Genomic DNA, 16,650 nt, shown 5'->3' on the forward strand with positions numbered 1-16,650 from the left:
CATACCAGGTAGGGCTTTGTTGGTCCAAATCAACAGCCAAAACGCCATGCAGAGGACAATAAGCAGGTCTGCTAAACCCTGTATAATAACCAGATAGGTGCCTTCTGCACTAGCTCCTAGATGAGCCCAAGTTAAAGCACTATGGACCTCATAGTGCTCACATCTAATCTCAGGGTGATTGTAACAAGGTGAGCTTTCAGAAGAAACTGTCACAACGCACAGATGAAAACGAAATGATGTTCGTCCCAGGTAGAAGCAGCCCAAGATATTTCAAGATCATCAAACTGAAAAACTCAGTGACAAGTGCCAGCCTCAGTCAGAGGTGCCAATATTCTTGTCAATTTTTCTGATTGCTTTTTCTGACCTACCAGTGTTTCATTAGGCTTGTCTGGATTGAACCTTATCCACCTAGTCCTTGTCCGTGCCCTAATCTCCTAAAATACAGCATCCTTCTAATGAGCTGCTATTGCTTAATAATCTTCAGAATAATAATGATAATATATAATAATCCAAAGTGTATTTAGCTCTTGTGCATACACATACGTGGGAAGTATTTATCACCTGTGTAAATGGCATTTGCTAACATCTTGGCAGCTTTTCAGGAAAAGCTGAAGTTTAAACATAGCTCAAAGGTGAACTGAATCTTTTTTAAAAAAATAAACTGAGTTCCCAGATCATTATAGCATGTGTAGGCTTAAAATTGCAAATAAATTCATTGTAAAATCAAACTGCTTCTCATCAGTTCCTCTTCCATTTGCATGCCAGGATTTGGGTACAAGGCATTAGGGTTCTAATTATCCTGGTGTAGTGGGTAATCACTAGCAACTTAAGCAGCATAAAGAGTTCAGTTCCTTGCTGTGCCTTGGGTTATGATTATCACTTGCTGCCAAGTGCTACTATTGGGGTTACTGTTGAAAAACAATGAGCAGCTTCAGCTGGTGCAGAATCCAGCAGTCCACCCACTTAGTCCAGCTTAGGGTGACTGCATGGCAGCTGTTCCCTTCCTTCCAGTGGCATTTTCTTCGGTTTCATTTATAAAGCCTGGTCTGAGGCATGGTCTTTATTCCGTACTTTTTCCTGATGTCTACATTACACAATTGTCTGGTATGTGCTCAGTTGCCATGGCAATGGGTGCACACCAGGAGCCAAATCGTGTATTCCCTGCTTGTAGCATAACCTGTGTGCATCTGTTAAGTGTGGAAATGCATAGGATTCCAAGACTCTGCAAAGGAGGGCTACAGTACCTGCAGGGACCAGAATGTGGCAGAGGCTTCCAACATGCATGTTGGGTTTTTTTGTCGGGGGGACAGGAGACAGGTTGGGTTGGTGAATCTGCCACTACAAAGATTATATCTAGTCAGTCATCCCTCCTCCCCCTGAAAGCGCACTGCAGAGACTGCTGTGGCCATGATGCTCTGTGGTCTATTGTGGGGAAGGTTTCCTCAGGCTTTTGCGCTTCTCTGCTGTACACAGCTATCTGACCCTAAGTCAGTGGTCCCCAAGCTTTTTATGTCACTCCCCCCTTACCTGTAATGTAATCTGTGTGTGCCCCCTGGGAATAGGGCCAGGGGCTGGGGCTGAGAGCTGGGAGTGGGACCGAGCCGTGGTTGGGGACCAAGGCCAAAACCAGGAGCTGGGACTGTGGCTGGGAGCGGGAGCTGCGGTCAGGAGCCAAGGCCGGGGCCTGGGCTGGGGCCGGAGCCAAAGCGGAGCTGGTGGGCAGTGTGTGGCTGGGTGGTTCTCCCTCCCTGCTCCCCATGGAGGCTGGCCCGGGCACCTTCCAAATGTTCCTCCACATTCCCATAGGGGGGCTCACCCACAGTTTGGGGACCAGTGCCCTAAGTTATAAATAAAAAGCAAACACAGAAACCTGAGCTTAGATCTTGGCAAAGGTTAGGCTTTTCAGGTCACCCTTAAACTGTATTTATTTGTCCTGTATGTCTGCAAATGTGGTGTTAGTGACTCTGGGATCTCAAGCAATTCTTGAAAATATATATATTTTAAACATAGCATTTCAGTTCGTCTTTGGTACAGCAGCAGTGTTCTTCTTGGGAGAGTCTGGAGTAGCACTAATTCTCGTCTTATTCCTTTTAATAATGGTTTGATATCTAATATGTCTTTAACTTTTTTTTTTTTTTTTTTTTTTTTACCAGCTCATGGAAGTGACGGGGAAGAACCAGGATGAATGCATAGTGGCGCTACATGATTGTAATGGGGATGTGAATAGAGCAATCAACATACTGCTGGAAGGAAGCTCAGACACAGTAAGGATCCACTTGTGAACAAAACAGCATATTTTTGTTATGGTCCCTTTTCCACTTTCTAGGAGTGGATTGTGGGGGAACAATCAAGCCCTTGACCTCAGGAATCTCCAATCCCTCTATCTCCTTCCAGCTCTCCCTAAAAAAGAAATGAAGACTGGGGAGACTTCTCACTCACATATTGATATGGTAAAATCTGGACTGTCCTTGGACTGAAAAAAAATCTTTCATGCCAAGTAGTACACAAGAGAAGCACAAAAAGGAGCATAGGTATTGAGAAATTTGGTGACCCTTTTTAGCATGCTCAGAGCAGGAGGGCTTCCCAGCCAGCAAGCCAGAATCTTTAGCTAGGTTCTTCGGATATTAACGTGATCCTGATGTATGATGTAGTATGTTAATGTTTTATTGTAACTTTGCCTTAACAAAACGTTTAAAACAACAAAACTCAGGCACGCACAACAAAACACCCAAACCCCAAACTAAGCTTTGAAAATATTGTTGCTGTCCTGTCACTTTACTGCTGAGTCCCTCTGATAAACACTAAGGGTATGTCTATACTACCTGCTGGATCGGCAGGCAGTGATCGATCCAGCGGGGGTCGATTTATCGGGTTTACTCTAGACGCAATAAATCGACCCCCGAGTGCTCTCCCATCGATTCCCACGAGAGGCACAGGCAGAGTCGATGGGGGAGCAGCAGCAGTCAACTCATCCTAGTGAAGACACCATGGTGAGTAGGTCTAAGTATTTCGACTTCAGCTAAGTTATTCACGTAGCTGAAGTTGTGTAATTTAGATCGATCCCCTCCCCAGTGTAGACCAGGTCTAAGACTTCATATAAACAAAACCACTTTAGCTCCACCTCTGGATCTGGTACTTAATGGCAAATGCAGTGTTATGTGCTGCCATGTCTAATCAGTCTGATGTCTCAGGCAGTTGGAGATGGTCCAGAGTAAACAGCCTTGTGTGTTTGCCATGAACAGCCAATTTTCACTGCTGTAACAGGAGAAGCAGCCACTTGTAGATATACAGTATCGCTCCATAGGTGCGCACTGCACTTAGGAAGTGTAAAATTAAGATGAGGTCTGTGCCCTGAGGAGTTACAGTTCAAACTCTAATAATGGAACAGTTGGACATGGCAAATAGCTACTTGTTTCATTAATAGCCTCATTAGTGAGAATTCCTTTAAGAGGAGGGGAGAGGAATATCTCCAAATATGTGTTTAATAATATACAGAGTAGCGCCAATTTCTTGTCCCAAGAAGTAGTGGACAAGAGTCTAAATGGGCGTAAAGTTGTTCCTGCAGAGCCTTTTAAATTTATCAGATGGGATCCAGTCTGCTTCCTCATCTCATCCTAACTGGGAAGGGAAGCCTGGACTTCATTTCCTTTTAAACCCTCTTCCTTTATCTTTCCTATAATGAGTCAGTGCAAAGACATGTCCTGTTCAGATGTTGCTACAAGCCAGTTAATCCTGTTTCTGTTTCTAAAGCGTAGGGGTCACAAATTGGGATCTTTCTAGTTGAGAGGACAGGAAATTCTTAAGTAAGCTGGTAACAGTCACAAACAAACCTTCCTCTGCTCAGCCTATGTCTCGATGTTGGGGTCCTCTGAGGTGGACTATTGCTAGGGCTGCAAGTCTTTCATGGAGGTCATGTGACTTTCCGGGACCTCTGTGACTTCCACAGCTGCAATGGCTGGTGCGGCTGACCTCAGGGCCATCTGAGCAGCTGGGGTAGGCCTTGGGCCAGCGGCACCAGCTACTGCTCAGGCAGCCCCCAGTCCCCCAGAGCAGCACCGTCCTCTGGAGCACACCCCCAGCACCTAACATTTAGTTAGGGTTATTTTTAGCTTTTAGCCTTAACTATTGCTTGCTGTACAACAGGTGGTTAAGTCAAGACTAGCAGAAAGCATTGAATGAGTTTCTTGGGTATCTCGCAGGGACCAAATACATACTTAGAACAAAAAAAAAAATCACATTTTAATGGTAGCAAATATTGATTTCAGTCTGACTTCAAAAGTTTGAATCTTCATGGTCTTCAAGTTGAAAATACTTGCTTCTTTGGGTAACCTAAATGGGCTAGAGCACAACTGTGTCTTAGAATGTTTTCTCTGTTTAGCAGAGAAGCTTTCTGTAAATGAACACAAGCCAGCACTCTGATAGCTTAGCATAGCACTTTCACCCTTTGGAGAGCCACTCCAAATCGGTCACTCACCATAGAGAAGTGTGGAAGGCTTGGATGGTTGTACATCAGTGTAGTACCGAGCCTGCCTGCTGGGAACCAATACTGATGTCATAAATAGCAGCGCTTTCCAAGTTTCTCAGTATACATTTTTTTAATTACATGAAATGAAAGGATTTAAAGCTGCTCTTAAAATTTGCTGCTGTGCATGTTCACTAGCTTTTTCAATTATTTTTGAGGCAGTCTCTTGGTAGTTCACCCAGGATACCTCTTGAGAACTGGGTACTGTCTACCCAGCCTTCCCTCTACAAGGGTATGCTTCCACACCGCCAACCTTGGCAGCCATAGAATTACAGTAGCACCATGCTTTGCCACAGAAGGACTTTAAAGCCAGGGGCTGTTGTTGAATGAGAGAGGAGAAAATTGGATCTTAGACCCTGTGTCACTTTTTGTTACAATGAGGGCATTTGCTTTAGTGTCCTGGTTAAAGTTCTGCTGGAGAAGTTTTTCTGTCTACCTAATTGCAGGAGGAATTTTTTGGTTAGGCAGTCGTCTTTGTCCTTATCTGTTGTGTAGTGTTGCTACAAACTGCCCCACGGGTGGCTACATTCCAGTGGTAGGTGAAATGAAAAAGCTTCAGCGTGCATCAATAATATCAGTGTGTTGGGGGTCTTTGGCTGAAAGACACTATAGGATGTCAAACGTTTTCATGGGATTCTAGTTGTTCATATATGCTACACTTAAAGTGCTGCAGTAACTTGTAAGCAATCTATTTAATGCGGCCGAGATGGCAGAAAAGCAAGAAAAAATAGTTAAAAGTTCTATTCGTAGAGCATCCAAAAGACTGCCAAAGAATGTCTTTGAACTGAGGCCTCCATACCGTCTGACTGTCTGATAATTGCTTTATGAAGATCCCCGTCTCTAGTATTTCTAACAGCCTCTTCTGGATGTACAGAATCAACGGAGGGATTAGGCAATGTTCCTTTGACTACTTTACTCACCAGAATGGCCGAGAGGTTAAGGTGTTGGACTTAAGTTCCAATGGACGTGTGTCTGCATGGGTTTGATGGGGGTGGGATAGCTCAGTGGTTTGAGCATTGGCCTGCTAAACCCAGGGTTGTGAGTTCAATCCTTGAGGGGGCCATTTAGGGATCTGGGGTAAAAATTGGGGATTGGTCCTGCTTTGAGCAGGGGTTTGGACTAGATGACCTCCTGAGGTCCCTTCCAACCCTGATATTATTCTATGATACTTTTTCAGCTGGGGATATTACTCAAATTGTCAGCGTCTGTCTTCATGCCTGACTAGCTGTTTTGCTGGCTAAATCCTTCAAAGCTAGAGTGCCAAGGTGGTCCTTCAAACAATCCATCGTGCCACTTAAGATAAGACCAATAACTTTGCCCGAGACAGGCCTCTTTTGTTACATTGCTGCCCAAGTTCAGATCTGCAGCTGGTGCTTGGACTGCTTCAGACAAGGTCAGCTGAAAACTTTGTTACTTAGCAGACTCTTATTGGCAGTGAGTAACCTTGATGCTGGCTTTCCTCTCCTCTAAGATGTTCCCTGTTAGGGGATACCAGCATTAGCCTTAGAAGATATCCCTAGGGAAATCCAAACTCCTCTCGGCTCTTCCTTCTAGAGGAATTATTCTTTCTGTGCATAAGAAGCATTAAATGGCTTAATGAAACCCTCCACTTGAGCTATTACTTTAGTGGAAGTTCTTATAAGTGGAGAAGGAAGGACTTGATTGCTTCATAGCTCTACACCTGTTACTTAACACACACATTAACACCTGGACAGTTTCAGCAGGAATTCTACTCTTCCCAGCAGTGATCCTCTGCTTCTGAAAGAGGCTATTGCAGAGTCTTTGTTTCCAGCAAAACATCTCTCCCCATGTTGAGGGAGACCAATTCCACAGACTCGTTAGAAAATAGTATAGAGGCCTTTAAAAATTCCTGTCTGTTTGCCTCTACCCAACTTTTGTGTCTTTGCATACAGCTTATGCCTGAGCAAAATAACGACAGCTCCTTTTGAGACCTACCCCTTTTAGGGTAACTTGTAAGTTGTCTACCCTGTAAGATTTTCTTTCCTTTCAGAGATGTCTCAAACTTTCTCAGGATTTCAGCATGAAAGTAGGCTTCATCCACCATAGCGCTTGGAACCCCATGGTAATCCTCCTGTACTGGAGGAAAATCAAGCTTTCCACCACATATAAACTAATGTCCTTTGCATATTCTTTCACCTGTTTGTGCAACTCATAGTCCAGGCTCTTGTCAGCTTAGGAGAAGCCCAAACCTATGGTGCTTCAGCCTCTCACACCTGAGAAAAAATTGAAATAGGATTGTAACTATCACTCTCCCCTCTCACCCCCCCCCCCACCCCCTCCCAAAATCAGCTAGCCATGAAAGGGAGCCACCAGAGTAACTTTTTGTAGTGCTAACTCTTTCCAGTGGAGAAGTTGAAGCACAGACTATTTTTGATTTTTTTACTTTTAAAGCATTACGGTATTCAGTTTGTGTTGCTACCTTGATAACATTTGGGGCTTTTGCATTGTCTAGCCATCATTGGGTAGCTTGTCACAGCTCATCCTCAGGAGAGGGGACTTTGATTTGAGTTGAATGGAAACTTTGCCTGAGTAGTTCAGGAGAGACTGGGCAGGACCTAGAGTTAATGGCAGCCAAACTTGGTCTTCATTATGATTGGTACCATTGCTTCTCTTGAGGTCACAGCTTCATCCAGCATTCCAGATGGTGGTTGGAGGTATACATTGCCCTCTGTTTGTATGTGGTTTGTCTAGACTAAGCTCTTTGAGGCAGGGACTTCATTCTCATAACTGTATATAAAGTGCCTAGCACACTGACACTGTGCAAATAAATTTTAATCTTTCTCCCCTACTTTAAGAGAAGGAGGACTTGTGGCACCTTAGAGACTAACCAATTTATTTGAGCATGAGCTACAGCTCACTTCATCAGATGCATGGTTTGTAACTATGGCTCAGTAGCTTAATTCTACAATTACATAATATATTATCAACTGCCATATTATTCAGAGAAGGTTTTTTTTAGCTATTTCATTTTAAACTCCTACAAATGTTTTGTAATTCCTAAGGGTCTGACATGAATCCTGAATGTAACTGTGGATTTAAGATGAGAGCAGAGGTCTGACATTCAAGCCTTGATTCTTCGCTTTCTCTTGCTTGGGCATTGCAGCAATTTCTGAACACAGCAATGCTACATGCGATGTGCTGCAGTCCTTGGGCATAGTGGGCTGACTTGTTTTGGCCCAGTTTCCCCAAACTGCTGTTCTGATACTCTGATCATCAGTGCTTAGATTCCAAGAAAGCCAAGTTCATTTGTTTTATTTTCTAATTCATCTGCTCTCTCACTGACTTCTTTTCTCCCTGTTGCAAATATGCATTCTCTCCTGTCATGCTGAGAGATGAAACGATTCAGTCCTGTTTGTTTCCAGTCAGACTTCTGAAAAGAGTGAGAGGATGGATGCCTACCTCTTAGCAGGTTTTCTGCTATGCTGTCTACCTAGACTTCTTTAAAGTAACCTGAGTCAGTTGCAGCCAGAAAGATTTGAGATATTAAATGTGTGCTACCTATGTTCCATGGGAAAACCCACTCTCAAAAAGCTGTATCTTCTTCCCCCTCACACAGTGATGTCTTCCTTGCTCTCTGTCCTAGTTTAGCATGTGAAAAACATCATATACATCTGTGGCTTTATACACATGAGATCCATTTATCTATTAATTGGGGTTTGGGCTGGAAAGTTTTGGAAAGTTGACTGGTTATCTCTGCTTTTTGATCTGTTGTGTCTAATACTTCTCCACCCAAATAGACTTCATGGGAGACTGTAGGGGGAAAGAAGAAAAGCCTTGGAAAAGAGAGTTCAGAAAACAAAGAGAACAGAGAAAAGCGAGGGGACAGGGAAGTGAGCCGTGGACGGGGAAGCTCCAACAGACGGGGAAGAGGAGGCAACCGTGGCCGAGAGTGTAAGCACAGACACCTTCATTTTTAAAGCTCTAGTCGCCTTGGTCTTTCTCTTCCTTGCCGCTGAAGTTGGTTGAGTTATGAAAGAGAAGAGGATCTAATGGAATAAAGTCCAGCAGAGCCTCAGTGTGGTGACTGAGTTATTGCATTTGTTTTTTGGCAAAAGGTATGCATGATGCTGTTACATGTCTTGGTTTCGAGAGAATTTATTTTTGATTTATCTTTTTAAAGGCAAATTGAATTTATTTGAAATACCTTCTGCCTTTTTATGATCACATAATCTTTTGAGAGTCGCTGTTCGGCACTTAAATTTGGAATGGAACCTTCGTAAGAACTTCATATTGAGCATTGTAGAGCAGATAAAACCTGATACATTTTCCATACATTTCTTTTAACAAGCAAATAGCCAAGTTTTGATTCCATGTCATATGAGTGGGAGAACCTGAGGGTGGTCTGAGTTTTATGAAATGTTTTTCCCTTTAAGGGAAAATGAAAAGGCCTTGGTATATCCTGGGGATTAATTATGAGCACACCCATGCACAAAAGATAAGCTTCTACACAAATAGAAAGGGTTTGGTGTGAACCTAAACATTATAAGAATTACCACAGTGTATTCAAGGACAGTGATTCAAATACATTGCACAAAAGAGTGCTAAATGCTGCAAACGCTATTTTCAAAGTTAGGTAGTACTGAATTAGATCACCTTTGAGTATGTTACCCATTATTTAAGCCATTTCTTAAAGTGCCCCATACCATATTAAAAAAATTACATACCAAGTCCATATGAAAATATATACGTACATTTAAAAAAAAACCCAAAACCTCCACCCATACAAAATAGTACACTGCACACACAATTCTCCCCTTGGAGAGATGATGAGAGTGAATGAACCACATGTGACAGATGTTAGTCACATTACTTAATGCACTACTGAAAAGCCCTCAGATGCTACAGTGATCAGGGTCTGTAAGAACTTACGTAGAATAGAATAGTATCTAGATGCTGTTTCGTTTAATGATCTGGAAGATGATGTAAAGCGGATATTTATGAAATTTGCAAGTTGCGTTTAGAACAAATAAGGGACTATCAGAGACTTAGCACACGGTAAGCCAGAGTGTGAATGCACAGTGCTCTCGTGTGCCATGTACTGACCATGTGGACAAGCCCTAATTCACCAAAACCAAAAAATAGTTGCCCAGAATTTGTTCGCCAGAGACAAATGCAGCTTGGCCTTCAAGTTTTGGGCTCTGTGCTAAATCTTGAATTTAGGGTTTTCAGATGGGTTCTAGATCTTTCAAAATGTGCTCTCCGCACCTTTATGTGCACATAGTTATGTCCCCATTGCAGTGCTGAATACAAGTCGTGCAGTGCAGAGTCTCCATTTAACAGTAGCAAGTGCTGTAGTAAGTGGTGAGAGTCATCATTTTCCTTCAGGGACCCCCTTCTTTGGATTTCAGCTGACACTTCAAAACATCCAGCCAGAGGTTTTCCACGGAATGTAATTATAGAGGTCTTGTAAAAAAAACAAACATTGTGTCCCATGCAGGTTAAATGTAACGGACCAGATTCTGGTGGACTCTGTGTGTGAGGTGAGGGAAAGGGAAGGCACGAGATGGGAGGCTTCTTCCTCACCCCCTTCTAGTTCCTACTGGTTCTTTTACAAGGGACAGTCAGAATGTGGTTGGGTAGGGAAGGCTCAGTTTAAGGCTAGCTGCCACCTCAGAGAGGTGAGGTCATGATCCTGTCCCCCTTCAGACAGGTCAGCAGAACAGGCCAGGGAGAGAGTGTGAAGCATCAAAGAGTGGCAGAGCTCCTGTTGCCCCATATTTCCCCCTACAGCCCCAGGTAGGGTTCCTGCTGAAAGGTGATCTCCCCTGCCCCCCCACCCCACTCTACAATGCAGGGTGCAAGATTTACGAACTTACATTTAGGCACCCAAATCCATGTTTAGATGCTTAAATAAGTGTATTGATTTGAGAGGTGCTGAGCACCCACAACTCCCATCACCTCTACTTCACCTGCTGTACCAGCTCAGCACCTCTGAAAATCCAGCAGCTTATTTAGGTGCTCGTTAGAAACTGTGAGCTACGCAATCTGTTGCTACTCTGTTTTCAAACCTCTTACAAATGTAAAGATAAAATTTCCTTCCCTATCAATCTTCTGTCTTCTCTCCCCAGTTCGAGTAGAAGAGAATGGCGTGGACAACAGTCAAGGGGAGAGGCCTTCAGACCGTGGGAAACGTGGCCGTGGGAGAGGTAATGTGGTGGTGCTTTTGTGTGGACAATCACAGCTTTTCTCTTGTTCAAAGGATAACCGGCTTTTTTAGATCTCAAAAAGAAGAGTAGCTTTAAAAGCCCAGCCACGTACAATAGTCTGTGCCCTTTGGTTCCATAAGAGTAAGCAATGTGTAATTTGATTTTCATGAAATTTTTGGCTTTAGTGACCTAAACAAGGTGCACAAGTCTGCATGGCAGGTTCAGCTGTGGGCTGGCGTACTCAGATCTGTCACTTGACCCCAAAGAGATCCAGCATTTGGGCTGTGAGCCCTCAATAACCTGCTCTTTTGGGGAGTGCCAGCCACCCCATGAAAGTCAAATCTGAGTGGAGAGCTGTGGACCCCCAAGATACACTATGGCCTGTGGGGCAGCACTGGGTTATTTTATTAAAGATAATGAAGGGGTGGAGGAGTTTGACTTGTACTCGTGCCAGTCCCTCAAAGTGGATTCTGGTGGTGTCAAGAATGCCATCTCTGCTTTGTACCCTATGCGGGGGTCGTCATGCTTCTCTGAGGCTTGCTAGCTAGATGACATGGAAGGCTAAGGGGAAGCTGGGATACTGTGAGAGAAGAAAGGGAATCAAGAGCTGCAGGAAGTAATCTGGATTGTGTTGCGCTGAAGATAAGGGGGAAGAGTGAAATCTGGATTTATCGGGGATTTGGGAGTCAGGGGAAGCTTCTGTTGATTTAGTGGGTGAAGTGGCTTTTGGGAGTGAAGTGATTTCTTTAGCATGGGGGGAGGGTTCATGGGGAGCCGTAGTATCTTGTGGGTTGGAAGACAAGTGGTTGTTGCTAGGAGGAGCTGGGGTAAAAGTGTGTCAGAGCTAATAAAAGCAATAAGTAGCATACTTCTAATTTCATATGCACGGAATATTTTTGCAGTACTCCCTATCCTTGGCATAATACCTGAGGATAATCACATGTTCAATGACACGATAGCAACAGTTAATCTGTATCTAACCCTGCTCTTTTAAGGACTGGAAGGAAACAAGGGCATGTAGTTTCCAGAGCAGTGCAGGAACATGACCAGGCTGTGCATGTGAATCAGCAAATACCAGGATAAGTATGTGTACAGAGTAGCGGTTCAGAGAGGGGGACGTTATAATTAACTGCTACCATTTTCTGAGTTTTCGCACCAAAAAACAAAAGGTGCTAAACTGGTGGAGCTCAGTTTTTGTGGAGAAAGTGAAATTTCTGTTTAAGCTTCTGAGGTGTAAGGAAAAGAAATTAAAAAAAAAAAAAAAAAAGATTTAAATTAGATGTTTTTCAATTGATGGTGTCCTCCTCCAAGTTGAAATGTATTCCAAAAATTAGTCTCCCACATTCACCCAACTCTTTACAGTTTTAATAGAAGTTTGCTGGTGTTACCCTAGGCACTCAGATACAGTAGTGAGGCTAAGTGCTGTAGGATAGCTAGATAGTTTCTTAAATGTCTCACAACTAGGCATTTAATAATCACTAATAGAAAGCTGGCATACCAGACTGAGAAAAGGAATGCTTTGTGTGTGCCATCTTCAACCAGACACAATTCATTGCATTGTGTGGTACTTCTATATCTGCCTAACAAATAGACTGCACAGTCACATAAATGAGCTAATTTAATGAAAGGCCATCTGTAGCTCTTAACTGTCGATGATAAACTCTCTCTTCTTATGGCTTCTGGATCATTGGTTGATGAGTGCATTTTGGGGGAGAAAAATACCTAAGGTTAAAATTTACTACAGTAATCCTTAAAAGCTGCAGGGATTGCTTAAAGCTGTACATTTCACTTCCTCACTGTTAAGTCTTCTCTTTTCAGGATCACATGACCTTCTCTCTCTCTCCGCATATTAGCAGAAATATAAATTTTCCTGCAGTCAGCTTAATGCAGTAAAAACTGGTTTCTTGCTGCTTCATTAAATATAGAAAAGTCGAGACCCGGGATAAAGTTTCCCTTTCAATAGAGAGCAAATTGGTCACTTTATGTAATCTAGTAATAACACCGTTCAGAGGCATCCCATGCAGCATTTCTATCTTCTATTTCATATCTGCATTTCTAATCCACATGTCACTCAGAAATCTAGGCACCAGATACAAAATTAGGGGTTGGTTAATGTTTGAACAATGGACTCTAGCTCTCCCTTCCTATTTTAAGCTGCCTTCTCAGGCAGGAATAATCTTACTGGCTGTTTTCTAGGAGAATCCTTGCTGGGCCATCATGTTACTCCTTTATAGGAGAACAACTTGATTTAGAGAGATGACGACGTGTACTCATCCCTGAAAGTGGCGGGAATGGGGCTAATCCTGTGGCAATAGTGGTGCGTAGCCCTCCATAGAAACCCCTGCTCTGAGATTTTCACCCTCTGTAGGCTGCATGCTTATCCAGCAGAGATACTGTAATCAACTGTGTGACATTTTTTCTAGCTGTGTGCACTGGACATGGTGCTATGTTTACAATGTACAAACAGTACAAGCCGGTGTAACAGCAGCTGGGTTTTGGAGCAGTTTTGTACTATTGGCTGATTAGTAGAAGGCAAAAGCACTTGTCAGGGCCGGCTCCAGGCACCAGCGTTCCAAGCAGGTGCTTGGGGCGGCAATTCGAAAGGGGCAGCAGTTCCTCTGGCCACGGCGACAATTCAGCGGCAGCTTCTCTGCGTCGCCCGCTGAGGTGGCAAATGGACGGCAGCTTCTTCCTTTTGCTGTCCGCGCTGGCAGTTTTTTTCACTGCTTGGGGCAGCCAAAACTGTAGAGCCGGCCCTGGCACTTGTGTTAAGATATTGCCTACTGGAGTGGCTCTACTGCTCAGACCTTAATCTCTCTTAATAAGCAGAGGGTATAATCTTTGATTTGGAAAGGAGTCAAAGAATGAAAACTTTTTAGCTGGGTCTTCAGTATCTTCATCTCTCCTTCTCAAGACCTAAGTTCCTGAATAAGTTTAATACTCCTTAGGGATAAATTAGTAATATCTATCAGCATTATTTCTTGCAGTTACTGCCTGATAGCGTTACAACATGCAATTATGATACATACTAAGATATCTTGTACGATACATACTGAGATATCGCAGGCAGGCTTACTAAGCTAGTGAGGAGGGATTTAAACTAGGTTCGCCAGGGATGGTGACCTAAGCCCAGAGGTAAGTGGGGAAGTGGGATATGGGAAGGAGACACAAGGAGGAGGGTGCAACAGGAGAGGCCTCCTGATACACTACTTTCTCAGTATGAAATTGGCTAGTTATCTTAGGTGCCTGTACACAAACGCAAGAAGCCTGGGAAACAAGCAGAAGGAACTGGAAGTCCCGGCAGAGTCAAGGAACTATGATGTGATTGGAATAACAGACATGGTGGGGTAACTCACATGACTGGAGCACTGTCATGGATGGGTATAAACTGTTCAGGAAGGACAGGCAGGGAAGAAAAGGTGGAGGAGTTGCACTATATGTAAAGGAGCAGTATGACTGCTCAGAGCTCCAGTATGAAACTGGAGAAAAGCCTGTTGAAAGTCTTTGGGTTAAGTTTAGAGGCGAGAGCAACAAGGGTGATGTTGTGGGGGGCATCTGCTATAAACCACCAGACCAGGAGGATGAGGTAGAGGAGGCTTTCTTCAGATAACTAACAGAAGTTTCCAGATCGCAGGCCCTGGTTCTCATGGGGGACTTCAATCACCCTGACATCTGCTGGGAGAGCAATACAGCAGTGCACAGGCAATCCAGGAAGTTTTTGGAGAGTGTTGGGGACAGCTTCCTGGTGCAAGTGGTGGAGGAACCGACTAGGGGCCGTGCTCCTCTTGACCTGCTGCTCACAAACAGGGAAGAATTGGTAGGGGAAGAAGAAGTGGGTGGCAGCCTGGGCGGCAGTGACCATGAGATGGTCAAGTTCAGGATCTTGACGAAAGAAAGAAAGGAGAGCAGCAGAATATGGACTCTGGACTTCAGAAAAGCAGACTTTGACTCCCTCAGGGCACAATTCCCAGGAGGCTAATATGAGGGGGCAAGGAGTCCGGGAGAGCAGGCTGTATTTAAAGAAGACTTATTGAGAACGCAGGAACAAACCATCCTGATGTGCAGAAAGAATAGCAAATATGGCAGGCGACCAGGTTGGCTTAACAGAGAAATCTTTGGTGAGCTTAAACACAAAAAGGAAGCTTACAAGAAGTGGAAACGGACAGATGACTAGGGAGGCGTATAAAAATATTGCTTGAGCATGCAGGGGTGTAATAAGGAAGGCCAAAGCACAATTGGGGTTGCAGCTAGCAAGGGATGTGAAGGGTAACAAGAAGGGTTTCTACAGGTATGTTAGCAACAAGAAGGCGGCCAGGGAAAGTGTGGGACCCTTAGTGAATGGGAGAGGCAACCTAGTGATAGATGATGTGGAAAAAGCTGAAGTACTCAATGCTTTTTTTTGCTTCAGTCTTCACAGACAAGGTCAGCTCCCAGACTGCTGCACGGGGCAGCACAGTATGGGGAGGAGGTGAGCAGCCCTCAGTAGTGAAAGAACAGGTTAAGGACTATTTAAAAAAGCTGGACATATACAAGTCCATGGGCCGCATCTAATGCATCCAAGGGTGCTGAGGGAGTTGACTGATGTGATTGCAGAGCCATTGAGCATTATCTTTGAAAACTCATGGTGATTGGGGGAGTCCTGGACGATAGGAAAAAGGCAAATATAGTGCCCATATTTAAAAAGGGAAGAAGGAGAATCTGGGGAACTACAGACCGGTCAGCCTCACCTCAGTTCCTGGAAAGATCATGGAGCAGGTCCTCAAGGAATCCATTTTGAAGTATTTGGAGGAGAGGAAGGTGATCAGGAACAGTCAACATGGATTTACCAAGGGCAAGTCATGCCTGAACAACCTGATTGCCTTCTATGATGAGATAGCTGGTTCTGTGGATATGGGGAAAGCTGTGGACTTGATATATCTTGACTTTAGCAAAACTTTTGATACGTCTCCCTCAGTATTCTTGTCAGCAAGTAAAAAAAAGTATGGATTGGATGAATGGACTATAAGGTGGATAGAAAGCTGGTTAGCTCATCAGGCTCAACGGGTAGTGATCAACGACTCGATGTCTGGTTGGCAGACGGTATCAAGTGGAGTTCCCCAGGGGTCGTTCCTGGGGCTGGTATTGTTCAATGTCTTCATTAATGATCTGAATGATGGGATGGCTTGTACCCTCAGCAAGTTCACAGATCACACTAAGCTGGGAGGAGAGGTAGATACGCTGGAGGGTAGGGATAGGGTCCAGTGACCTAGGCAAATTAGAGGATCGGGCTAAAAGAAATCTGATGAGGTTCAAATGGAGAAGTGCAGAGTCCTGCACTTAAGACGGAAGAATCCCATGCATTGCTACAGGCTGGGAACCGACTGGCTAAGTGGCAGTTCGGCTGAAAACAACCTGGGGATTACTGTGGATGAGAAGCTGGATATGAGTCAACAGTGTTCCCTTGTTGCCAAGAAGGCTAACAGCATCTTGGGCTGCATTAGTAAGAGCGTTGCCAGCAGATCGACAGAAGTGCTTATTCCCCTCTATTCGGCACTGGTGAGTATTGCGTCCAGTTTTGTGCCATCCACTACAGAAAGGATGTGGACAAATTGGAGGGAGTCCAGTGGAGGGCAACGAAAATGATTAGGAGGCTGGGGCACATGACTTATGAGGAGAGGCTGAGGGAACTGGGATTGTTTAGTCTGCAGAAGAGAAGAGTGAGGGGTGATTTGATAGCAGCCTTCAACTACCTGAAGGGAGGTTCCAAAGGGGATGGAGCTCGGCTATTCTCAGTGGTAGTAGATGACAGAACAAGGAGCAATGGTCTCAAGTTGCAGTGGGGGAGGTCTAGGTTGGATATTAGGAAAATGTATTTCACTAGGAGGGTGGTGAAGCACTAGAATGGGTTACCTAGGGAGATGATGGAATCTCCATCCTTAGAGGTTTTTAAGGCCTGGCTTGACAAAGCCCTGGTGGGATGAT

The 16,650-nt window shown here is 44.2% G+C and overlaps 1 protein-coding gene across 25 annotated transcripts in view; it reads left to right on the top strand.

Moving 5' to 3' along the window:
• The window catches only part of UBAP2 (ubiquitin associated protein 2), a 130,745-nt gene that overhangs the window by 43,596 nt on the left and 70,499 nt on the right, over nucleotides 1–16,650 (top strand). For 24 of the 25 annotated variants that reach the window (XR_005225878.2, XR_005225877.2, XR_006290936.1 and 21 more), the window contains 3 exons: nucleotides 2,154–2,264; nucleotides 8,281–8,434; nucleotides 10,612–10,689. Coding sequence is in view for 21 of the 25 variants with exons in the window: in XM_043546825.1 (XP_043402760.1) it covers nucleotides 2,154–2,264; nucleotides 8,281–8,434; nucleotides 10,612–10,689 (343 nt within the window). In the remaining 4 variants the exon portion in view is untranslated. Of the gene's footprint in view, nucleotides 1–2,153; nucleotides 2,265–8,280; nucleotides 8,435–10,611; nucleotides 10,690–16,650 lie in introns of those variants that run through there. The other variant, XM_043546838.1, reaches the window with a different exon arrangement.

The sequence above is a fragment of the Chelonia mydas genome, chromosome 5, assembly GCF_015237465.2.
Source record: "Chelonia mydas isolate rCheMyd1 chromosome 5, rCheMyd1.pri.v2, whole genome shotgun sequence".
NCBI classification, from domain to species: domain Eukaryota; kingdom Metazoa; phylum Chordata; order Testudines; family Cheloniidae; genus Chelonia; species Chelonia mydas.